The sequence below is a fragment of the Gopherus flavomarginatus genome, chromosome 2, assembly GCF_025201925.1.
Source record: "Gopherus flavomarginatus isolate rGopFla2 chromosome 2, rGopFla2.mat.asm, whole genome shotgun sequence".
Classification (NCBI taxonomy): Eukaryota; Metazoa; Chordata; order Testudines; family Testudinidae; genus Gopherus; species Gopherus flavomarginatus.
In genome coordinates this window covers 76,658,174-76,685,177 of record NC_066618.1, presented here as the reverse complement: position 1 = coordinate 76,685,177, position 27,004 = coordinate 76,658,174, and the positions used below count along the sequence as shown (strand labels likewise).

At 41.0% G+C, this 27,004-nt stretch overlaps 1 protein-coding gene across 8 annotated transcripts in view; it reads right to left on the bottom strand.

The window, feature by feature from the left end:
• The window catches only part of RBMS3 (RNA binding motif single stranded interacting protein 3), a 977,979-nt gene that overhangs the window by 188,860 nt on the left and 762,115 nt on the right, over positions 1–27,004 (bottom strand). For all 8 annotated transcript variants that reach the window (XM_050938458.1, XM_050938456.1, XM_050938457.1 and 5 more), the window contains one exon: positions 9,064–9,221. In XM_050938458.1, the coding sequence (XP_050794415.1) occupies positions 9,064–9,221 (158 nt within the window). The remainder of the gene's footprint in view (positions 1–9,063; positions 9,222–27,004) is intronic.

Below are 27,004 nucleotides of genomic sequence, written 5' to 3'. Positions count from 1 at the left end.
TTTCCATCTACTGTCCTCCACTCATGGAGTTTACATTACTTTATTTGAGAAACTATTACACAGTCTATGATACTTTATGGTCAAGCACTAACCAGGCACTGTAAGTTCCTGTGGCTAGTCTAGGGAAGTAGTTCTCAACCTATTAACTGTCGTGGGCTGCATATTCAGCTCTGTGTGTGTTACGTGGGCCATATCAACACAATACATATACTACCTGTACGGCCCTGAGGATGTCACATGGGCCGCAACTGTGTGCTGATTGGGCCGCAAGCGGCCCATGGACCCCAGATCAAGAACCACTGGTCTAGGAGCCAGCTGGCTGTGGTGTGTCAATATCTCCCTCCTGATACCTGTGTGTATGTGTGGGGCGGGAGGAAGAGAGATAAGATGCTTTCTCTTTCCTCACTCAGGAATCCTGTGGAATGAAAGTAGGGAAAATGGCCCTCTTTGTCCCCTAAATTCAGATGTGAGAACGGCCACGACTGAGGACCAGACAAGGTAGGACTAGGGCGGAGGAGGAGGGGCAGGGAGAGAGAGAGAGAGACAGAGAGTGTATGTGCGCACATGTACAGTGGGACACGTGACACTGCTCCCCAAAAAGACAATACAGGTATGTGTTTTGGGTATGGGAGAGATTGAGAAGATGTCAGGGTGTCCCTGGGAGTGAGAAGGGAAGGGTGGAGAGTGCCTAAGAGAAAATCTGAGCCCCCAAACAAAACCTACTCCCTACCAAACCCAGTAGATGGACCCTGTATGGTTTCATTGGCTGTAACTATGAAACTATTTTGGCTCCTTTTCATTCCCTCTCTTTTTTTTTTATCCCCCTCCCAAGGAATTGTAGCCTACTGCATGTAGTTATGGGGTTTCTCAGCATTCTCCAGGCTTTCTTCCATACTCAAGGATTTTACTACTTCTGACCAGAGTACTAAACTCACTGGATAAGTTCACACATTTGCTTTCTTGAAATGTAATACCCTGATATGGCTGCATTCTGAGAACCCATTCCCAGGGCTGGCTCCAGGCACCAGCTTATCAAGCAGGTGCTTGGGGCGGCCATTCCGGAGTGGGGCGGCACTTTCAGCTATTTGGCAGCAATTCGGCGGAGGGTCCCTCACTCCTGCTCAGAGCGAAGGACCTCCCACTGAATTGCTGCAGATCACAATCGCGGCTTTTTTTTTGGCTGCTTGGGGCGGCAAAACCCCTGGAGCCGGCCCTGCCCATTCCTTCCTATGGCTAACTCAGCTAGCTTGTGTTCTCTTGTACCAAACACCCTCTCTGTTGATAAGAGGTAGATCTAGGGAGGCTTCACTGTTTGGTTCGAATCTCTATTGCTCAAATTAAAGGAACTTTTTTATCACACATGAGCACACAAAATCCATGTGCAGCACACTAGTGAGATGCTATGAGCGGCCCTTTTATTACACACCACTATATTGAGAAAGCAAACTGAGGGCCTGATTCTCATCTCACTAGACCAGTCTAAATCAGGAGCAATTCCATTTCCCTTAAAGTCAGTGTAAAACTAGTATACATGAGACAAGACCCTGATGAGGCCTACTACGTGCTGCCCATGTTCCATGCGCTTTTTTTAGTCCATGAAGTACAAATACGATTCACAAAGACTAAATGTAAAGTGTAACAAAGGCAATAAACATCAGCTTATTTTAATTAAAAAACCACAAACATATGCAAAGAAATTCACTCAGTTAAAAACATAATTAAAAGAATATTAATCATGCAACAAAAGTAACACTAGACCCCCCAAACCCAAAACATCTAGTTACAAAAAGAGAAGGCAAAGTGTTTCCTCAATGTTCCTCTTTCTCTCAGGTGTGGGAGAAACGTAATTGTGAAATTCTTAACTTTGGATATCCTCTGTGAACAGTACCATAACATTATTTTAAGGCAGTTTATGTTGGACAAATTCTCTCATGTTACTGGAAAAGGGAAATGGATGGCATGAACACACCGTCATTTCTAGCCAGACCTTGGCTGATTTATGCTACTGTCTTCTAACTCACAGGTTCAGTATTATACTGGCACCCGCTAGCACTGCAATGGTTGAGGGTCTGGCTGTCAGCATTTCCATCATAAATTTCTCTTTTTGGAGGTTTATGACTTTGCTGTAAAATGTTGCTTGGGGCTGAATCTTGCAAGGTCATTTTAAGTTACGAGAGAGCAAACACAAAAAAAAATGTTGGTAGCTTCTAACACTTTTTTGTATTTACCATTTAAAAACATCTTTAGAAAAAGGCTCTATGCAGTGTAATTTATAGTGTAGAATAGAACATTTAACTATGGTATTTATAAAAAATACCCTAGAGCATTCATATTATTTCTGTTACAAAAGAACCCGTCTACATGACTACATCTGAAGAGCTGCAACTTTTCAACAAAAATATCCTAAGAATTTTTACTAGAGGATTTTAGGGCCAAATTTTTGTCTCATTGATTTAATGGGGAGTTTTAACATTGAAATCAATGGGATCAGGATTTGACACTGTAAGACGACTGATGTATCTTTCCTCTGGAGGTATGCCAGCATGCCTCAGTTTCCTCTTCTTATGTGTTGCTAGAGTAATTGCACACCAAACAACTGGTGTTTCAGATTAAAATCTTCCTTTCTGGGGTCTTGTTTGTAATTAATTTAAAACAAAAGTTATTCAACTCATCACCCCTGTATCTGGGCTCCTCAGGGCTTCACAGACGTCCTTGGATCAGGGCTTCCCACCAGTTTAATTCTTGGCTCCTGGCTTGCTCTCGCCACACAGGAAGGCCCACTTGTTCAGCTCCAGAGATCCAACCACAGCCTACAGTTCTTCCCCTGGCATAAGAACAGCCCTACTGGGTCAGATCAAAGGTCCATCTAGCCCAGTATCCTCTCTTCCAACAGTGGCCAGTGCCAGGTGTTCCAGAGGGAATGAGCAGAACAGGTAATCATCGAGTGATCCATCCCCTGTCACCCATTCCCAGCTTCTGGCAAACAGAGGCTAGGGATACCATTCCTGCCCATCCTGGCTAATAGCTACTGATGGACCTATCCTTCATGAATTCATCTCGTTCTTTTTTGAACCCTGTTATGGTCTTGCCTTCTCAGCATCCTCTGGCAAGGAATGCCACAGGTTGACTGTGTGTTGTGTGAAGAAATATTTATTTTTTTGTTTGTTTTAAACCTGATGCCTATTAATTTCATTTGGTTACCCCTAGCTCTTGTGTTATGAGAATTAGTAAACAACACTTTCTTATCTACTTTCCCTACATCAGTCATGATTTTATAGACCTCAATCATATCTCTCCTTAGCCATCTCTTTTCCAAGCTGAAAAGTCCCCGTTTTATTAATTTCTCCTCATATGGAAGCCATTCCATATCCCTAATCATTTTTGTTGTCCTTTTCTGAACCTTTTCCAAGTCCAATATATTTTTTTGAGATGAGGTGACCACATCTGCATACAGTATTCAAGATGAAGGCATACCATGGATTTATATAGCGGCAACATGATATTTTCTGTCCTATTATCTATCCCTTTCTTAATTATTCCCAGCATTCTGTTTGCTTTTTTGACTGCCACTGCAAATTGAGTGGATGTTTTCAGAAAACTATCCACAATGACTCCAAGATCTCTTTCTTGAGTGGTAACAGCTAATTTAGATCCCATCATTTTATATGTACAGTTGGGATTATGCTTTCCAATGTGCATTACTTTGCATTTATCAACAGTAAATTTAATCTGCCATTTTGTTGCCCAGTCACTCAGTTCTGAGAGATCCCTTTGTAGCTCTTCGCTTCTGCCTGGGTCTTAACTATCTTTAGTAATTTTGTATTATCTACAAATTTTGCCACCTCATTGTTTACCCCTTTTGATCATTTATGAATATGTTGAATAGGACTGGTCCCAGAACAGACCCCTGGGGGACACCACTAGTTACCTCTCTCCATTCTGAAAACTGACCATTTATTCGTACTCTTTCTTTCTGATCTTTTAACCAGTTACCAATCCATGACAGCACCTTCTCTTTTATCCTATAGCAGATTACTTTGTGTAAGAGCCTTTGGTGAGGGACCTGCAAAGGCTTTCTGAAAATCTAAGTACACTATATCCACTGGATCCCCTTTGCCTACATGCTTCTAGACCCCTACGAAGAATTGTGGTAGATTGGTGAGGCACAATTTCTCTTTACTAAAACTATGTTGACTCTTCCTCAACGAACTACGTACATCTATATGTATGATAATTCGTTCTTTATTATAGTTTCAACCAGTTTGCCTGGTACTGACATCAGGCTTACAGGACTGTAATTGCCAGGATCATCTCTGGAGCCCTTTTTAAAAATTGGCGTCACATTAGCTATCCTACAGTCATCTGGTACAGAAGCTGATTTAAATGATTGGTTACAGATAACAGTTAGTAGTTCTGCAATTTCACATTTGAGTTCCTTCAGAACCCTTGAGTGAATATCATCTGGTCCAGGTGACGTATTGCTGTTTAATTTATCGATTTGTTCCAAAACCTCGTTTAATGATACCTCAATCTGGGACAGTTCCTCAGATCTGTCACCTAAAAAGAATGGCTCGGGTTTAGAAATCTCTCTCACATCCTCAGCCGTGAAAACGTGTGCAAAGAATTCATTTAGGTTCTCCACAGTGGCCTTATTGTCCTTAAGTGCTCCTTTAGTACCTCAATCGTCCAGTGGCCCCACTGGTTGTTTAGCAGGCTTCCTGCTTCTGATGTACTTGAAAAAAATTGCTATTACTTTTTGAGTCTTTGGCTAACTGTTCCTCAAATTCTTTTTTGGCCTTCCTAATTGTATTTTTACACTTTATTTGCCAGTGTTTATGCTCCTTTCTGTTTTCCTCACTAGGATTTAACTTCCACTTTTTAAAGGATGCCTTTTTGCCTCTCACTGTTTCTTTTACTTTGTTGTTTAGCCATGATGGCTCTGTTTTGGTTCCCTTACCATGTTTTTTTAATTTGGGGTACACATTTAAGTTGAACCTCAATTATGGTGTCTTTAAAAAGTTTCCACGCAGCTTGCAGAGATTTCACTTTTGGCACTGTACCCTTTAATTTCTGTTTAACTAACCTCCTCATTTTCGTGTAGTTCCCCTTTCTGAACACAAATGCTACAGTGTTGGGACACTGTGGTATTTTTCCTGCCACAAGGACATTAAATTTAATTATATTATGGTCACTATTACTAAGCAGTCCAGCTATATTCACCTCTGGGACCAGATCCTGTGCTCCACTTAGGACTAAATCAAGAATTGCCTCTCCTCTTGTGGGTTCCAGGTCCAGCTGCTCCAAAAAGCAGTCATTTAAGGTGTCAAGAAACTTTTCTATCTCTGTATCCCATCCTGAGGTGACATGTACTCAGTCAATATGGGAATAATCGAAATCTGACATTATTATTATTATTGAGTTTTTTTATTTTAATAGCCTCTCTAATCTTCCTGAGCACTTCACAGTCACTATCACCATCCTGGTCAGGTGGTCGGTAATACATCCATACTGCTATGTTCTTATTATCAGAGCATGGAATGTCTATCCTTAGAGATTCTATGGTACAGTTTGATTCATTTATGATTTTTACTTCATTTGATTCTACGCTTTATTTCACATTAGTGCCACTCCCCCACCAGCACGACCTGTTCTGTCCTTCCGATATATTTTGTACCCTTCTATTACTGTATCCCATTGATTATCCTCATTCCACAAAGTTTCTGTGATGCCTATTATATCAATATCCTCATTTAATTCAAGGCCCTCTAGCTTATCCATTTTATTATTTAGACTTCTAGCATTGGTATATAAGCACTTTAAAAACTTGTCTCCTTTTAGCTGTCTGCCATTATACAATGTAATTGAATGGGACTCTTTTTTATTTGACTGTTTGTGATCAGACCTTGTCTGTATTTCATCATTTTCCATCCTCTCGTCCTCACTAGGATATAGTGTCATTAGGCACTGTGTCCTTCTGTAGAGTGACCCACATCAGCTATTTCCTAGACCTTGCTTTCTCTCCAACTGAGCCTAAAGCACCTGGGTAGTTTCCAGGTATGGCTGGAAATGACCAGCATTTCTTCTTTTGAAAGGGTTGCATTTCCAAGCGTGCTGCATGCAAAGAATCTGTGCCCTATTACAGTCCCAGAGTGCCTGTGTGGTGCAATTAAATAAAGTGACTGGATTTTTAAAAAGTGATATTTTATGACTAATAGCAGCATTTATAGTTATATATTTTGACTTCAGAATAGTCTGATTTCATATTATTGGGCAAAACCTGCCCCTTTCCCCCTATGTGCAAAAGGCTCTCGGACAGGAAAATGGTATGGCTGAACCGTGCAAAGAGGCTGCAAAAGTGGTAATGAATGTAGGGCCAGGGACTTGGAAGAGATAATCTCATTCCACAGAGTTTTCGAACATGCAGCTATGTTACTCAGAATCCTCGCTCATATATTTGTTAGGGCTTTGTTGAACTGAACATAAGAACAGCTTTACTGGATTAGACCAGTGGTCCCCCTAGCCCAGTATCCTGTCTGATACTGGCCAGTGCCAGATGGTTTGGAGGGAATGAACAGAACAGGGCAATTCTGAGTGATCCATTCCCTGTCATCCAGTCCCAGCTTCTGGCAGTTGGAGATTTAGAGACACAAGAATCATGGAGTTACATCTTAGCTAATAGACAGTGATGGACTTCCATGGATTTACCCAGTTCTTTGTTAAACCCAGTTATACTTTTGACCTTCACAATGTCCCATCACAATGAGCATGAAAGATCATATCTGTGCTGTGTGAAGTACTTCCTTTTGTTTGCTTTAAACTTGCTGCCTATTCATTTCATCGGGTGATCCCTAGTTCTGGTGTTTATCCCTAGTAGGGGTAAATAACACTTCTCTATTCACTTTCTGCATACCACTCATGATTTTGCCCCTCTATCATATGCCCCTTTAACCACCTCTTTTCTATGCTGAACAGTTCGTCTTTTTAATCTCTTCACATATGGAACCAGTTCCATAACCTGAAATATTTTTGTTGCCCTTCTCTGCACCTTTTCCAATTCTAATACCTTCTTTTTTGAGATGAGGGAACCAAAACTGCACACAGTATTCAAGGTGTGGGCGCACAATGAATATATACAGTCCCATTATGATATTTTCTGTTTTATTATTTATTCCTTTTCTATCCCATAGGCTCTGTTTGCCTCCAATGTGGTGAGCCTTTAGGTGCCCTTTCGGTCATGATTTCACGCTTTTCTCCACAACCATCAGGGTTAGAAATGTACAGTGGGGATAACGAGGAGAAGAAAGGCACAGTGGGCACCACAATGGCTTAAAGCCACTCTCCCAGACAGGGATAATCCTCCAGCTAAATGAGCTTTAGGTATGCTTTACACCTGCAAAGTAGTACAAAGTGGCCTTAATGGAGGCAAAGGTGAGGGTCATCGATTCTCCATATAAATATTCCTGATATCCCACCATTGCCTCATAGTCACACACACCTACTGTGTGTGCTCACACTATAGATGTACTAGCCTGCTCCCCCTCCCCCCCTCACATGCTTCTAGGCAACCATAAAGCGCCTATCTATATACAGTGACATACACACTGTACAAAGAAATGGAATAGTGCCTTGTTACAAGAGAAATATCATGTCATTAAAGATGAGATTGTAAATTCTAGTACCCAAGGGCAAAGTGAAGCTTCAGCATTCAATTGTGGCTTCGAGAAATCCTGGCTTCATTCAAGTCAATGAGAATTTTGTCATGGACTTCAATGGAGCCAGGATCTTACCCTTCCTGTTTTTGTGTGCTTAAATACATGACCTTCATCTTGCATTAACACTGGGTTTAAAAAAAATGTTATCAATTAAATACATTTCCATGAATTTATAATGCGATGTTTATCATCTGATAATGCTGGGCTGCGTGTAGTGAATTCAGAGAGTCAAGCTAATATTGTTAACATAGATGGTGCGTAAAGAATGGTATGTCATCTTTTACACTGATCGGTTTGTCTTTTACCATTTGAATTCAGACAGTAATATCGTAACATTTTCTTGAATATGATGATCTTGTATCTCAAGGAGAAAGGTAACATTACAATGCCAGTTATCTTGCAAGCTGCCTCATTATCACACAGTAACCCCACTTTACTCAGTAGTGGTACTGGGAGAAGTGTCATGATATACCAAGATATAGTGTATTCCAGGGAAATTTATAAAATAACTCAGTCATAATTTTGCTTGCTGTTCAAAAGAACAGTCTCATGAACGTTCCGTAAACCAGAGTGATGCTTCTTTTCTTTTGAAGCAGGAGACATTTATCTACAGTGTAAGTGGATATATAAGTTGCTCCTTCTTTCACTTACCTCTTCTATCCCCTTCTATGTACAGATCCCATTCTTTAATACTATTACTTTTTAAACAAACCTATTACGTTTAACAGTGTTTCTAGCTGAGGGAGCTTTCTATAAGTATTTCCTTACAGTTAACATGAAAATACTTCCTTCTCTCATGACAATGACACAAGGTCTACTCTATTCTGTCTAAAACATCATACTAGCCAAGGTTTCTTAAATGTAAATCTTTCTCCTGACCTCCTCTCAGGAGCCTGGAATCCTTGGGGCTTTCAGGCAACTTGTGTTTCTCTAGATACACTTCCTCTCATCTGCTCTTCCTGCTGATAAATGTACCTTTCTTTGTTAGAACGGCTTTGCTAAATCTCTAAATGCATTCAGCTGTAGGACATTTATTATTATCTAAAATTGATAATGCATGGACTGTTCACTATTGCTAGCGATTTTATTTCCATATACAAAAGTGTAATGTAACTAATATTTGGACCAATGGGATGAACTCCTATTTCCACTGGTATTCTTCAGTTCCGTGAAAAATGTAGACACTCAGTCTGATCAAGATGCTGTTTCCTGACTGTTCTGCATATTCCATAGCTATGAGGCTTCAGAGCTACTGAGGGAACAGCATTTGCAAAAAGCAAAAGCAAAAAAAAAACAAAACCAAACCAACCCCCCTCCCACCAGAATAAATCAAATAGACCAAGGGTTTCACCTGGCAAAGCCGACTCCTCTGCTGACTCCATTAGCATCTCTTAATATTCTGGTGGAAATGACATGTCCGAAGGGTTTCAGCATATTCTCCAGTTCCTGCTCATCCATGGAAATGGGTAAATTTGAGATGTATAAATTAGTTGGGTCTTGCTCTTGTTGCTATGATAAAAGAAAAGAAACAGCCTCAATTAAACTCAGTACTTTAAACAGAACAGCTTGTGGCTCCCGATATCCAAAAATAGTGGGTGCTCCAAATAATACAGAGCCAAGAAATTATAACAGGGTTAGAAGCATAGCTCTGCAAGCTATTCAGAGCTGACAATATATTGGTCAAATATAGCCCATTGAGGCCTCAACTCTGCAAAATTCATGCATCTGTTTATCTCTCCATCCAGGAGCAGCCCCATTTAACTCAATGGGACTGCTCACGTGCAGGATGTTACTCTCATGCACAAGTGTTTTCAGGACTGTGGCCTAATTTAGGAAGTTGACTGAACAGAACATGATTTCCACATATGTGTTCACTGCTCAAAAATATTCAGCAAATGTTGTATGCAGAGACATATATTCCAGCCTGAAGACTGTTTGTAACTTGGTCACTATGAGTGAGCTTGGTTGAAAATGGAGAATGTTTTTCTGAAATTTTCCAACAAGCTCTAACAAGGATTATTGCTTTGAATGTTTGATAGTTGCAATTCAAACTTAAAGCTTTTTTTACTAATAGGTCACAGGGTGTATGTTTTATTCCTTGATTGGATGAGCATAATTCTTAGAAAGGGTTTAGAATGTTAATACTCAGAATTCAAATTTGAAAATCACTTTCTAGTAATACTCCAAAGTATTAGTTTAAAATGGCAGTTCTGGCAAACATTCCTGCTGGTAACTTGTTTGCTAGAATACTCTCAGGAAGGGGATACAAAACACGGGTGCAGCAAAAGCATTAACAACTTTGAACAAATGCCCTGTTTACACACAAACTTGCACCTGTTTAATTAAACAAGTTTAGTTAAACCCTTGCAAACATCTGTATGGACACACTTATTTTGGCTTACATGCAGCTTATTTTGGTTTAGCTTAAACCTGTTTCCAATCGACTTAGGGCTTGTCTACACCTAAAACACTACAGTGGCACAGCTGCACAACTGTAGTGCTTCCTACACTAATGGGAGGGATTCTCCTGTTGGTGTAGATAACCCAACTCCCTGAGTGGGAAGTTGATGAAAGAATTCTTCTGTTAACCTAGTGCTAGGAGGTAATTCAAAATAGTTACTCCTCTCAGGGGGTGTAGGTTTTTCTGATGTAAATTCCCAGTGTAGATCAGACCTTAGGCTAACTCGAAATAAGCCTGATTTAAACCAACATCAGAATGTCCATACAGCCTTTTGCATCAGTTTAGCTAAATTGGCTTTAAAAATCACATCTTCAGTTAACCCAGTGCAACTCGGTTCGTGGACAAGCACAAACAATCCCATGCATTTGCCCAACTCCATGAAGTTACGTGAATAGAGTGCAAACTCAAGGACCCTGTTTCTCCACTTCCTTGAACCTCATTCACCCCTCTATAAAGTGAACACCATCACTGTGAGGGAGTAGAGAATTCTGATTTTGCAGCAGTTTACACCCACTGTACAAAGGTATAAATGACTACAAAAGGTGCAGCCCTGTAGAGAATCAGGGCCAAAGACTTATGAAAGTTCCAAGGCAAGAGAAACCTCCCACTATAGCAATTCGAGAAGGCATATCTCTGCCATACACATGCAGCTGATTTTTGCCTTTAATGTATGGAAAATGAACATCAACTTATAAATTCAGACGTACCCCATTCCATTTCATTATAAATAGCTCATAATAAACCTGGAATAAAATAAATATGTGGAACCAGAAATACAATAGGGAAACAGAATTATACTATGCCTAATAATAATAACACCAAATAAGCAACCAAGTTATCTTTTACTAGTTAAACACTTTAGGAATTCTATTAAAATATAAATTATATTACATATACAAACACACATATACAGTTTATATTCACATGTACATATGCAAACACACATACATCACAAATGTAACGGTGCCCAACATGCTAAATTGCAGTGACATGTGCATTGTTGCCAACTCTCACAATTTTATCAAGAGTCTCGCAATATTGGTGATTTTCTTAAAGCCTCAGCTCCCTGGAATAGGTCAATGTGGGAGAATCACAGCTTACCTTTAAAAAAAAAAAAAGAAAAAAGGAAAGACAGAAGGGGAGGTTCTCTTTATGCAAACTTGAACACATGAACCCTAAAGGCTCAAAAACCTGAAGTAACATTTCTTATTTTTTAAAGTCTCCTGAATTTTAGCCAGCCTCATACTTCTTTTGGGTCTGATTCACGAATGCTTGGCATTGGCAATGCTACACGTGGTAAATGGCACATTACCTCCTCATCTAAGTTCTATCCATAATACGTCTCACCTAGAACTCCTTGTAATAGTCCACACCTTAGAGTAGTTTGAAAGAAGTCCCATTTTATAAAATGGAAATAGTAATAAAAAAAACCAGAAAACACCCTCAAGTTACTATTATAGTAAAATGTGTATAGACGAGTGACCATATTTGGGGGGTGGGGATAAAACCCCAAATGGGCAAAGTGTTGAAAAGTAAACTGATCTTGAAAAAGGGAAAAAAAATAAAAACAACAAAACACAAACACCTCCCTCCCTCTCCTTCCTTTTACGCCTTCCCTCATACCCCATCCCTTCTTACAACTGAGAAGGCTTTTCCCTCCACAGTAACTAAAATACATTTTTGCTTACATTGCATTTCAAAACTGAATTGGGAATGAGGGGCTGGCACTGTTACAATGTCAGCAATGTGAAGACAAATCATGTGATCAATTCTGAGAATATAAACCTGGCTGATATTTAGAGGGGAAGAAAAAGAGGGGAGGTCGGGAACAAGGAAGGTATGATATGAGTTTAAAAAATTAGATAAACATTTTTAAAAGCTCTTTCCCTTTTCAGCACTTTTGCACTTTTTTCTGTGTGTATATTGTGAAGTGTTATTTTGTTTTGTTATTTTGCTGCAGCTGAAGGGAGAGGGAAGATTAGGAAGTGTCTTTATTTTGAAAATGCTGAGCAGTGGAGTCAATTAAAGCAGAGGCATCAGTCAGAGTAAAGATTTGCAATTTCACAGGCAGTGTTATTCAGAAATAATCAGATTATTACGTAAACCTCTGCCTTTTGATTGGTTAACTGTTTGGATTAATCAACCAAGCAGTGTACTGAGATCAGGCCCGCTGACAGCAATTCCGGGCCCCAGAGTAAAACAGTCAATGGGCGCGGACCTGGACCAACAATGGTGGCTGTGCACACATGCATGCACAAACCTTGCCCGCCATCTGCCTGACATTTGGGCAGTGCTGCACCAGCAAGCTACTGCTGGCTGTGCCGTTGGTGCCCAGCAAACTGCTAGTTGCACTGCTGGGCCTGCTCTTTCAGCACGGCCAGGGCTTCCACATGCCTGCCCAGCTGCCTCCGCCACCACCAGTACCATCCCGTGCGCGCACCTAGGAGCTTTGCAGCCCACCCAGGGCTCCTGGCCACCACCACAGCTACCACAGCAGTGGCTGGGGGCCCCCAGGCCATTTTAAATCACCCGGACCTCTGGGCAATTGCCCCCTTTTCCCCCCACTCCACTAGCAGGCCTGACAGGGATCGACATATTTTACCATTATTTAGAAATAAACAAACAGTGATAGTGCAAATCAGACCTATACCCAGAATGCAAAGGATGGAATAACAGAGAAAATACAGTTACACATCACTAACTGTACAGCATCCCTCCCTCTCACTGAGACAATTCTATTTCAATAGAATATTAAAGTGTGAGATTTTGTTTTGACTACTGAGTCTTCTTTATACCTGTGGCAAAAATAAAAAGTTTAAAAAAATAAAAATTGCAGCTAACATGTTCCATACCACAGAGTTTATCTTCCAGTTCCTTTTCTAGAGTAGGAAACACTGATCCTTGTAGCAGATACAGATTAAATACTGTGGCTTTAAATATCCATAGACATTTTAGCTAAATTTTAAGTGTGAATGAATTCCCACCTGAAAGTTAGCTCTCTGATCATTATTTACCTATGACACCTTTTATCAATATGATAAACAGGAGCAGTAAATAGATGTATTAAATCATAAAGGGCTAAATTAGGCTACCCTCTACCCTCAAGTGATTTACACTGTTTTGTATAGAAAGGAAAATAATTCCACATTATATTTTCTCTGCACAAATACAATATTTTCTTCTCCTGATGGGAAGAGATGACTTCAAAGAGATTTTGGTTTACTCAGGAGTCCTGTGAATTTATTCTCCCTATTAACAATCTGTCACAACTCCCAGGAGCAATTTGCAAAGGAGAGTTAACCACTGACTACTAGTTAAGAGGAGTTTCACTTAATATCTTCCAAATTGACTTTGGAATCTCTGTGAACATATTGTGGTACCTAGTTTTGTCTCACTCTTCAAAGTCCTCTTTACACAGGTATAGTCAGGTTTGATATGTATGAGTCATATACAAGTCGTCTTGTCCTTGAATAATTAGATACTGTACTACCACTTACATCATACTATTGATACTGATCAAGATCAGTTACAGCTTGCCTTTAGAATCACTGTAACCTCATCCAGAACATTTTAGACACTAGTCACTTCAAATGATTCAAAATTATTACTATTTCTGTCACGCTGTTTAGTAGTCAGGTTCCATCCTCCCTTTAAATAACAACAGTTACACCCTTATGGAAGAAACCATCCATATGTCACTGAATTACTCTTTAAAATATAGTCATATCACACATTTCTCATTTCTTGACAATATTGTTCCAGCTGTAGTGGCTATGTGTCTTCAATCTTATCTTTGGAACCACAATTTATATGATCAATGCCAGTCTGGATTCAGGACAAGTCATAGCACTGAGACCATTTAGAGAAGGCTTGTAATGATTTCTTTCTTTTTGTGGACTCATGTTCAAAATCTATTCTTGTTCTTTAGTATTGACTTTTTTTGACATTACAGATCCTGGGACCCTTCTAGGACATTTGAAATATATACTAGATCATATATGGAAACTGGTTTGGTTTGTATTTGACTGGCTAGTTGCAGTATCTGACCTTTAATCTGGAAGGTCACATTCAATCAATTCCATGAATGAGAATTGAAGGTTTTTTCCAGAGTTCCATTTTTGCCATTTCTACCTGCTTTTTCTTTCTCCTAGTTTTCACAGATTGGAGTTAGTGCCAACACTTTCAAACTTCATGACACCTCAGAAAATCAGGTCACTAATTATTAGATGTCTAACTATAGATAGAGGTGCCCAATTTTAGGTAGGCAAGTCCAACATTCTGATCCCAAATTTTAACATTGAGCCCTTATCATTAATGTTATACATGACATAACAGAACATTCCAATGAATTCTTCATATAGCATTTCTCGCTTCTCCTTTATAAATGAACTGTACCCATTTTGCTAGACAGAGAATTCTAGAAGTTAAAAGAAAACTATGTCCAACTTCCACAGCACAGCAGTCTGAAAAGCAAGCATGGCAGGGAACATTTTTGCTATACATCAAATGTGGATTATATTTAAGGGTTATGGGCTGGAACTTCATCTGGTGTAAATCAGCATAGCTTCATGGTTTTGTTTTTTTAATTAAAACTGCTCTTATAAAAAATATTACAATAATGGTCCAAAGTACTTAGGCTTAAAATAGCATTACTGCAGTAGTTTGGCCATTACCGTTGTAGTGCTAGATAAACAGAATGCACCAATTCACTTTGCCAGCAGTCACAACCCCTTTTATGTGCTTATTTGCATTCCTTTGGGTGGGCACATTTTTAATAGTGAGAATGTTCTCAGAAAGCAAAGCAGTTGTGAACAGAGAGATGACAGCAGCTGGAGGTTATCCAGTGGCGCATTCCATCTGGTTAGGGGAACTCAGTGCTGGCAGAAAGCTGACCCCACACTGCTGCCAATGGAGGGAAAAGAGAGATGTTAGGGCATTCCAGAGGGAAGGAACATGGAAGAGCACAGATACACTATGCCTGATCTTCTACTGGAATAAGGTGCTTGAGGAAGCTTATGACAGTCACTAGAGCTCTTCCTATGCAGGTCTAAACTGCACTTGGATTAGGTCACTGAGTATCAGGGAGCCACCACTAGCTCCCTGTAGACCCCCCTCTCCATTGTGCCTGATCTCTTCATAGTCTTCATAACTTGCCAATAGATTTCAATAGTGCTCCATAAAGGCATAAGTATTTGTTCGGCAGGGGCTTGATCCCACACTCATTGAGGTCAATAGCAAAATTTGCACTGACTTCAAGAATGCCTTAGATCAACTTGAAGGATTGGGGCATTTAATGTCCATTACAAACAAATTTACATCTCTTTACCCACCACTATACTTTTTTCCCCATGCATTTACTTTTTGCCTTCTATACATTTCTATTTCTAGACTATACTTAAATAAATGCTTAAGACATATGTACACCCACATACAGTCTACAAAGGGTTAAGTTGATGTATATATTTCCTCTATCTGTAGAGAAATAGGAAAAGCTCATGAGAGTATTTACACCAAAAGTGCTCTCCTGGTCTCTTTCAAAATCTTTTTATGTTTCACCCAAGTAAATTTGAAAAAATAAGAACCCTTTATGAACTGAAAAAAAAGGACTCCTTTTGTTTATGAAGCTCACAGTGGATCATCCATTCAGGAAAGAAGAAGTTACTCACCTTGTGCAAGAATGATGGTTCTTCGAGAAGTGTGCTCTACTGTATGTGTGTCTGAATCCCATTGCTGCTGATCAGAGAACTTTGGTAGTATCATAACTGTAGTCCCAGATTTGGACCTTAGCGTCCAAAATATGGGGGTTAGCATGAAAACCTCCAAGCTTAGTTACCAGCTTGGACCTGGTACTTGCTGCCACCACCCAAAAAATTAGAGTGCTTTGGGGCACTCTGGTCCCCCTGAAAAACCTTCCCTGGGGACCCCAAGACCCAAATCCCTTGAGTCTCACAACAAAGGGAAATAATCCTTTTTCCCTTCCCCCCTCCAGGTGCTCCTGGAGAGATACACAGACACAAGCTCTGTGAATCCAAACAGAGTGACTCCCCCTCTCCGTTTCCAGTCCTGGAAACAAAAGCACTTTCCTCTTCACCCAGAGGAAATGCAAAATCAGGCTAGCAAATCCAACACACACAGATCTCCCCCTGATTTCTTCCTCCCACCAATTCCCTGGTGAGTACAGACTCAATTTCCCTGAAATTTCCCAGAAAAGAAAACTCCAACAGGTCTCAAAAAGAAAGCTTTATATAAAAAGAAAGAAAATACATACAAATGGTCTCTCTGTATTAAGGTGACAAAATACAGGGTCAATTGCTTAGAAGAAATATGAATAAACAGCCTTATTCAAAAAGAATACAAATCAAAGCACTCCAGCACTTATATTCATGCAAATACCAAAGAAAAGAAACCATATAACTTACTATCTGATCTCTTTGTCCTTACACTTAGAAACAGAAGATTAGAAAGCAGAACTACTTCTCCAAAGCTCAGAGAAAGCAGGCAGACAGAAAACAAAGACCTCAGACACAAAATTCCCTCCACCCAAAGTTGAAAAAATCTGGTTTCCTGATTGGTCCTCTGGTCAGGTGCTTCAGGTGAAAGAGACATTAACCCTTAGCTATCTGTTTATGACAGGTAGCAATATCATTCAGGCCACGCATGTGCTGCTCTTTGCCTGCCATGAAGCCAGAGCCAGTGTACACGGGCAAAGCCTCCTCAGTTCCTTCTCTGCTGCAGAGTCAATGAGAAGAACTCCAAAATGGAAGGGAGAAGGGTGGGTCATGGAGCATCCTTGGGACACACATCGCGAAAAACCATCATTACTGCACAAAGTGGGTAATTTCTTCTTCAAGTAGTGTCCCTATGGGTACTCCACTCTAGGTGACTCCTGAGCAGTGCCCAAAACTGGAGGCAGGCTTTGGAGTCAAGTCAAGTCTGTCATAGATGATAGCACCGTGGCACCAAATTTGGCATCTGCAGTCAAGTCACCCAGGATAACATAATGTTCTGTAAAGGTATGTGTAGATGCCCAGGTAACTGTTCTGCAGATTTCTGATACAAGGATACTCTTGGAGAAGGTGACAGAAGATAAGACCAATCTCAGAGTGCATGCATATTGAAGATGGGATGCTACATTACACCTCTGGTAACAGAGCCTGATACAGTTCAAGACCCATTTGGAGAGTCTTTGAGCTGAAATTGCTGTACCTTTTGATCTATCTGAAATGGAGGGGAAGAGTCTCCAAGATTTTATAAAAGCTCTTGTTCTGTCCAAATAGAAGGCCAAGGCTTCATGTTGAGAGTATGGAGGATGGCTTCCTTATTATCCTGATGAGGTTTGGGATAAAAGGTTGGAACTGAATAAGCTGATTTATATTAAATGTGGCAATCACCTTGGGAGTGAATTTCGGATATGGTCTAAGACTGACATTGTCAGGGAAGAACACCATGAAGTGAGGATGCGATTTCTTAAGAAACAACAGGTAGCCCAAGACTACTGGTAGAATGGCTGCATTCAGGATGATGCCTTTGGGTTGACACCAGATTTGAAATCTCTTCTACTTTTGTAGGTAGATACAATGAGTAGCATAGGCGACAACTTCCTCTTTGGCCTGTGGGTGCTCAACCCCCCCCCGACCCCTAGCCGTGCCCCTGCCCTACCCTTTCAGTCGCAGAATCCACAGGTTGGGATAGAGAGAGAGTCTCTTGTTCCGTGACAGCAGGTAAAGAGTGATTAGAAGAGTCATCGGTGGACATAGTGCCAGCTGTGACAGGTAAGGGTACCACGTCTGTCAGGACCAGGTGGAGAGCAATCAGTATGATGTTAGCTTTTTCACTTTCAACAGGATTTTCAATATTATAGGGAATGGGGAAAAGGTGTAAAGATGACCCTGGTTGCAGGAGGAGGAGAGCATCTCCCATGGAGCGTCATCTGATTCCCACCCCTGGAGCCATATTGCGGACATTTCTTGTTCTGGTAAGTAGCGAATAGGTCTATCGTCAGTGTCCCCTATTTTTGGAATATGTCATGGAGGACCACCAAATCTATTTCCCATTCATGATCAGGTGAAAATTTGTGGCTGAGACTCTCCGCTGTCACGTTGTGTACTCCCAGTAGGTAGGCCGCTGATATTATGACATCATGGGAAATGCACCAGTTCCATAGCTGTACTGCTTCCAAGTACAGGGAGTGTAATCTGGTGCCTGCTTGTCAGTTTATGTAATACATGCAGGCCACATTGTCCATCATGACTTTTGTGTACATGTCTTTGATCAGAGGGAGGAAGTGGGCACATGCGTTTCTGACCAGTCTGAATTCAAGCAGGTTGATATGAGGGCATGTCTCAGATAGAGACCATTTGCCCTGAATTGTGAGATCATTGAGCCTCACCCTATTAGGGATGCATCAGTAGTCAAGAGTGATGATGGGAAAGGCTGAATAAATGGGATTCCTGTACAGATATTCACTGGGTCCCTTCCACCAGTCCAAGGATTGTTTGACCTTAGTGAGCATTGATAGTAGTTTGCTTATTTTGTTTCTATTCAACCTGTAAATCAAACTGAACCACACTTATAGGCATCTCATGGGAAGCCTGGCATGAACTGTAATCAGTGTGCCTGCAGCCATATGCCCCAGAATATGGAGGTAGTGTCTGGCTGAAATTTGGGGGCTGGATTGAGCTGTTTTTAACAGCATGGAGACACTGAGAAATCTGATGTGGGAGAAGTACCCTCACCTGGATGGTACCGAGGTCAGCTCTTATGAATTCTAGACTCTGTACCATTATTCATATTGATTTTTGTGCATTGATTTGTAGGCCCAGATTCTGGAACAGGTCCAGTGTGGTCTGGGTGACTCACTGGGCTATGGCAAAGGAATGTGCCCTGAGAAGGTCATCCAGGTAAGGATATATCATGATGCCCTGAGAGTGTAAATAGGCTGTCACTACTAAGAGAACCTGGGATAATACTCTGGAGGCCAATGAGAGGCTGAAAAGCAGTAGTCTGTACTGGTAGTGGTCTTAGCCTCTGACTTGGTATAATCGAAATGTGGAAGTATGTAGCTTGGAGGTTGAGGGCTGAGAACCAATCTCTTATCTAATGCTGGAATAATCATTGATAAAGTGACAATCTAGAACTTTTTCTGCACCTTGACAAATTTGTTGAATGCTCTGAGGTCTAGTATGGGTCTCCAACCTCCCTTTTTCTTCGGTATCAGGAAGTAGTGAGAGTAGAAGCTTTTTTCTCTTACATGTGTGGGCAATGGCTCTATGGCTCCTGTGCTGAGGAGTGATTTCTCTCCTGACATAGCAGGCTCTCATGAGAAGGGTCCCAGAAGAAGGACAGAGAAGGGTGTTTGGGAGGGGGGAAGAAGGAGAAATGGAGAAGTGTCCATCCTGGATGATCTCCAGCACCCATTTGTCAGTTATCCATTCCCAGGTGCTGTGGAACAGTGTGAGAATGTCTGTGAAGGAGAATGAGGAAAATGTTCTGTGGGCACCTCGACCAACCCGTCAAAACTGCCGCTTTGAGGTGGAAGGTTGAGAGGAAGTGGGCTGAGATCCCGACATCTTTCATCTGGGGAACCTCTCTTCTTCCTCTGAGGTTTGTATGCGACGAATATTGAGAAGAATATTGAGAAGATGAGCAGGGTTTGAATGACGGCTGAGAGCTATACTTTCTTTTGTACCAAAGTGTATAGATCCCAAGGGATTGAAGAATGGCCCTGGAATCTTTTAATGTGTGAAGGGAGGTGTTGGAATTCTAGGCAAATAATTTTGTCCCTTCAAAATGGAGATCCTCCACAGTAGTTTGGACCTCTTTTGGGAAACTGGATAGATGAAGCCATGAGGCCCGTCTCATCACAATGGCAGTGGAAATTGAATGTGCTGCCATGTCAGCTGCATCAAGTGCAAACTGGAGAGAGATCTTAGCCACCAGTTGGCCTTTGTTGACTATGGCCTTGAATTGCTCCTTCTGAGAATTGGGAAGCTGCTCAATAAAAGAACTGAGTTTTGCGTAGTTTTGATAGTTGTATTTTGCCAATAAGGCTTGGTAATTTGCAATGCAGAACTAGAGGGTGGCTGAGGAATATGCTTTCCTGCCAGAAAGATTCAGATTGTTCCAGTCCTGGTCATAAGGGGTGGATTTAAACTGGTAATGGCGGCCCTTAGAATTGACTGCATCCACAATGATCGAATTGGGAGGCAGGTGGTAGAAGAGAAACCATGTCTTTTGCCAGCACATAGTATTTCCTGTCAGCCTTCCTGCATGTTGGTGGGACCGACGTGAGGGCCTGCCATATGACCTCGGCGGAGTCCAAGAGTGCCTCATTAATAGAGAAGGCCACTCTGGAGGAGGTAGAGGAATGTAAAATATCCACCAGCTTGCTGTGAGACTTGGTCACCTCCTGCAATGGTATCTCTAATGCTTCTGGCACCTTCTGTGCCAGGTCCTGGAACAGTTTAAAATTATCAGCCATAGATGGCAGATGGGGCATCACCATCTCGTCTGGTGATGATGACAAGAAGTGGGCTTGAGGAGTGACTTCCTCCTCAAATTTGGGCTCTGGTTCCTCCCTGGCCTGCTCAGGGAGTTCAGAAGTCCTCGAGGCTGCAGCTGAAGGAGGGTGTTTCCTTGACAGATTTTATTAGAGGTAAGGGAGACCTGTCGGTAAGTCAAGGGCTCTGGGTGAACTTAGTACCAGGGCCCCAGTACTGAACAGAGACGAGTCCGGTGCGTCACACACCTAAAGTTCCATTGTGCACCAGAAATCAGGTAGGGCAGGCAGCGACAGTGCTGAGAGGCTTGTACCGACTGGGACAGAGGTGTGAACTTGATAGTAAGGTCTGTCAATTCCTGGCATACCACAGGCAGTACCTATGTTGATGTCCATACCAATGAAGCGGTATCGGTGCTTCTTTGCCTGTGCCCATTGGGTCTTTAGGCAGCCTGGTTTGCTCTGTTAGCTCAGTACTGTGCATGCCCTGGGTACCAGATTTAGATGGCTTTGGTGCCATCAGAACCAGTGAAACTGATCAAGCTGGCTACTGATTGTTTTTGACTCCATCGTAGCTCACTACGGCGACTCACAGACCTTTTCTTAGAGGCCTTACGTGAATGGCTTGTGGGTATCTCTCTGGGCTCACCTCCCTTCGAAGTAGAGGCTTGCAATGAGGGCTCCCACTGGGACTCTGGAGTTTGAAGGGCTGACTCCATGAGTAGGAGTTTGAGCCTCAGTTCTCTGTCTTTCCTGGATCTGGGCTTCAGTTGCTGACACAAGCCACACATCTGCGGAATGTGTTTTTCTCCCAGACAGCAAACACACTTTGAGTGTCCGTCAGTCACTGGGATAGATTTCTTGCAATGTAGGCACTTTCTGAAGCCTGGGGAACCAGGCATACCCTTGTCCAGGGAGTCTTATCCCCCACAGAGATTAGCGAAAGACAAAGTCTTTTTTTTAGGCACAGTCAAAATAAAATGCAAACAAAATTAATAAAGAAAAAAAGGCTTTAAGGGAAGCTAAAAATTAGCAATTCTAAAGTTAACGATCTGCAACTGGACAATTATACCTCTGTCTCTAGCCAGGGGTGGCTGAGAAGGAACTGAGGAAGTTTCACCTGCGCAAGCTGGCTAGACCTCATGGCAGGTAAGGAGCAGCACATGTGCGGGCTGAACCGACACTACTACCAAAGTTCTCCAATCAGCGGCGCAGGGACGCAGATACTCCTATAGCAGAGCACCCATAGGGACACTACTTGAAGAATAAAAGAAAAAATACAATATGACCAATCATATTGCATGCACAATGAACAATGAATACTCATAGCAATTAGTTCACAAACAAGTCAGAGGTTACATTTTTTTCTAACAGACTTTGTTAAATAATTGCAAAAAAGCAAATTCATAAAAATCATGATCTGTAAATAGAAAAAGGGGGAAATTATTTAGGTATGTTAATTGCAACAAATAGTTTGTTTAGTTCTGCAGGGTAATATTATTTATAAGTGCTGTTTTAATTAAAAACTTGACTTTTAAATTGAGTTCATAGTGTATATATGTTAAGGAATTCTTCTCACTTTGCAAGCTTTCTAACTGCTGTGTTGTAAGACGGACTCAGCTTTCTTTTAATTAAGTTTGCCCATGGAAAGCACAGCATCTTCTAAACCTAAATAGTGCTAGAACTGAATTATTATACTTCTACCATGTCTGGTGCAGAATCTTCCATCATATATATTATCTGCCAGTGCTGATTTGATTTTTCCCCTCATCTTACGCTGCAAATATGGGAGTTACTATAGACTGTGCCTTTTGAGCATTATATCAGAACTGTGGGTTGCTATTTTCTTTTATTGTGCACAGAATATTGTCATAACTCAACCTAAACTATCACACCCTGACGCAGAGACAATTATTCATATTTTTGTAACTTCTAGGTCAGACTGTTACAATTTCTGAGTTTACAGATTTCTAGAAAAAAATGTGCGTGGTTTCGAACTTGTACAATATGCCTCAGCCTGAACGTTATCACACACTATGCAAATTTACCACATCACTCCAATTTTGAGGGTGATCTGCTGGCTTCCTGTTCAATGTCAAATTGGTTTAAAGATTACTTGGATGCTTTACAAAGCTATATATGATTTGGAAACCATGAAGTTATCTGAGTGTCTGGTCTTGAAAGAGCCAATTCACTCCCACAAATCACTTGAAGTTACTCTATAAAATATTCTGCAAATACTACCTAGCCTCCTAGCATGCCCACCCTAAATTTGAAATTTCCTGATGCCCACTATGACCTGGGTGCAAATTGCTAAGCCAGACTAATTCCAAGTTTAATTTTTTTTCCTATTTCTTTTAGCCTGTTTCTCAACGAGTCCTAGTGAACTTGTGTGTTGCATGTTCTATTGTAAGGCACATACTATTGCACAGAATAGTACATATATGTTTATTTTTCACTACATTGTATTGGTTTAGTGGCACTTTGACTTATACTTTCCAGTCTTATTTGTATTCAGACAAGAACACAGCTCCTTTATCTGGCATGCAAAGTAGGAACTATTGCAATGCAATGCTTACCATGCACATTCATACCGAAGGCAAGGTGATTTTGCACGCTGCCCATTCAATGCAGAGTATATATATATTATTCTAATTACAAGTACATAGCCAACAAACCTTCCATTATCATTAACTTGAGAAACAGAACTAGCTAAATCCAAAACTCAATGTGCAAATACCCATGTAAATCAATGGAATTAAAAGTCAGATTGTGCTCTCAGAAAGATCTCTAAAATGAAAAGACGAATTCAGGTAGTATCCAAAGGGTCAGCACTTAACTGTCCACATTCACATTTGAAAGACATGTGGTTACTCTCAAGGGTACTAACTTATCAGCACTGGAAAAGTATTAGAGGTTTTGAGGAGATTTTGGGGCCAGTATTAATGCTCTTTAATGTTTGACCTACTGAATCATTCAAGCAGACGAATTTAAGCAGCTTTTAGATCCCATGTGATTGCTTGTGAAGAAAAATGAAAGCTCTCTTTTGTCATATTTTACTTTACTTCCTATAAACCATAAATGAAGTCAAAATCTTCTTGTCTTGAGAATTCCTGTTGGGATACAGGTTCAAGTCAATTTAGTCTGAGTCCATATAGATTCCCAGTGAACACAGTTACTCATCTTGATGCACACACCAGAAATGGAAACCAACTGGTCCTTAAGGATGCATCAATTTTCTGGACGTCTGGATTGTTTTGAGAAACTTTGAAAAAATGTACCTGGATGCTTTATTTGAAAAAAAAAATAGAGCTTTTGACAGTTTTAGTTTGAGAAATTTTACTCAGAGAAGAATACTATTAATAGTTAGAATAATGCACTATTCACAAAGTGTTGAGGAATAGCGATACATTTAATACATGTAATATATATTAAAGATGAACTGAGTCATGTTTAAAACAAAACAATTGCTGGTTGTCATTCAGCAGCATAATGGCCAAATGAAATTTACATTCTCCTGGGATGTGGAATTCCCAACAATGAATCAATAGATCCCAGAGGAGAATTCAGCCATTACATAGAAAGTCTGAAAAATCCATTTCCCCATTTACTAGCAGCACACAGTAAACTTTCTCTAGTAAGTGGAGTGAACTAGGCCATCAGTTTCAGCAGAAATTCAAACTTTCTTTATTTTACAAAAGTTTTGATTCCTTATGATTCCAAAAATAGTTTTTTCAAGTATGAACTACTGCTGTACTGACTTCCTGAGTCTGCAGGCTGCTCGTACACAAGCAGTGGTGTAAGAATAAAACAACAAGAAAATGGAAGATGGCAGCTGGGAAACTAACAAGACATATTAATAGCCTTTCTACTTTCTGGAGAAGCTGCCATACAAATAGCAAAAGAGGAGGAACCAAATCATGGTCAACAGATGCACAATTGTTGCCAACCAGGCCTTAGGCAGTCAGGCCTAGTGGTGAGGGTGAGAAGTCAGTCTACCAGTTAGAGCTGGGTCCGGGACAAGAAGAGTCCAGGAAATGATCAGATGGTCAGTGCCAGAGGAATAGAAGCCAAATGCCAGAGTCGGAGGGGGGTAGACCAAAGTCATAATTCAAAGGTGGTGTCAGGTATCAGTAATGGAGAGACAGAAGCTGAACACTAGAGTGTCAACCAGAGTCATCATCTGGAGGCAGAGCTGGGGTTGGGGGTCAAATACAGAAGTCTAAAGCTAAAGGGGACCAGGGGCTGGAGAGGAGCAGGAACTGAAACAAGAACAGGAGCAGGGGCTGGAGCCGCTGCAGGGACAGTATGTGTTGAGCAGTCACTGAACTACTGTGGAGTCCAGGCTTATGGGCAAGACTGCCACACCAGCAGGGGGCTGTGGCCACAGAGTTCTAAGGCAGCTGTTCCTAGCTGGTCTGGGCCCTGACAACAATGCAGGGACTGGGTAGCAAGTATCTTCCATTCCTAACAGTAGCTAGGAGATTGGGAGCCGAACAAAGTAATAGTGTCCCCCTCTCCCCCGCCTCCCTCACAAGAGTCAGAAGGTTGGAAGAAGAGAAGAGTAGTTGAAACTCCTTCACACTTTGCACAGCCATGACACCAGTAGCAAAGGGAGCTGGGAGGTTGGGAGCACCCCAGCAACCCAACCCTAGCCAAATTCTGGGGTGAAGATGAGGATAAGAGAAAGCTGCTGCTTCTCTCTTCCAGTAGACAATGCTAAGAGTTCATATTTATCAGACACCTACAAAAGATGGAGCTTCTGAGCAGGGTGTGGGACAGAACCTGTCAGGAATCGCAGTATTCCCTGAAGCTGTGAGAGGAAGGGTCTGAACTCCTCACCTGGGAATTGCTCTGAGACCTCCCCCTATTATAACTATCTATATATCGTGACTAAATATATTATACACATATATATATATATTCACCATGGAAACATGGATTCATTTTTGAAAATCTGGGTATGTAGATAGGTGTGTCTGTATAGACATACAAGTCTATGTCCAGATTTTAAAGATGGGTGCATGCTGAAATTGTACATACACATAGCTCGACTGCATATTCAAATCACATATCCACACACACCACCACCACTTATGTGCCTAATCATTGTTGTGCATGCGAGCATATATAAATAAAGGGATGGACAGAATAATGGATATATATTTGAAGGTTGATTTTTTTTCCTTACTCTGGTGTAAATCAGAATTAACTTCATTGGAGTTATTCTAATGACTTATACCATAGTAAAACTATTTGACTGACATGGAAAAAAGGCATTGCCCTTCCTCTCACATGGCTGATTTGACAGTGGGATATCAAAACAAAGGGGAAGCTGTTGTAGCTATCTAATGGGAGGATGTGTTCTTGCCTCTCCCAATATGCTGGAAAAGCCTCTAAGCTTCTTTTCTCTTGTTTTGGAATCTTTTCTATGTTAATGAAGCCAGCTATGAGGAAAGGGCTTGAACTGAACTATACTTTGGGGCTTTATTTTATCTTTCCTGGATGGTATATCTGTCCATCCACTTATAAACTGGTTTAAATGAAAGAAGAAGCTGCAAGTCTATAATATCTATCTTAATATCTTAGGCACCTACGCATCATAGTACCTGCATGACAAAGACCTAGAAAAAGAGAGATCCACTCTATAATGTATAACTCTCGGGAGTATTTTATCACAGGCAGTTTCTCTGTTCCAATGCTTATCGCTGGTGATACTGAGGTCAGCAAATCACTGCATGCTGAGATGTCATGAGCAGCTAGTCAGACGATCCTTGGAGAGCAACTTTACTTACCAAAGAGGGAAAACTGAAAGGTATCATCAACTACAAACTTTTGAAATGATTGCTTGTGAAATTCATGGGACCAGTCATATGCTCATAGCAATACTACACACACTCTACATATACTGCATAACATATTGGGAACTTTGAAACATGAGAGATCGATCCTAGTAGCTTACAACCTTGTGAATGTTGTGCTCAGCTCAGATTTGCTACATATATCAAACTAACATTATATTTCATCTGCAGCCCACTTTACAAAAAATCACGCCATAGGTGCTGGAACTAGAGGTGCTGCTGCACCCTCCCTGGCTTAAAGTAGTTTCCATCACATACAGGGTTTGCAGTTTGGTTCAATGGCTCTCAGCCTCTCCACTGTACAAACTGTTTCAGTGCCCCTGAATCATGTGCTACATATGGAATTTGTTCCTACCCACACACAGTATTTGATAAACTCACTAACATAGCAAGATCTCCACGGGGAAAAATATTCATTGAGCCCTAAGGGAGAATGTCTCAACCCATATTTAATCTTACATATCAGTGACTT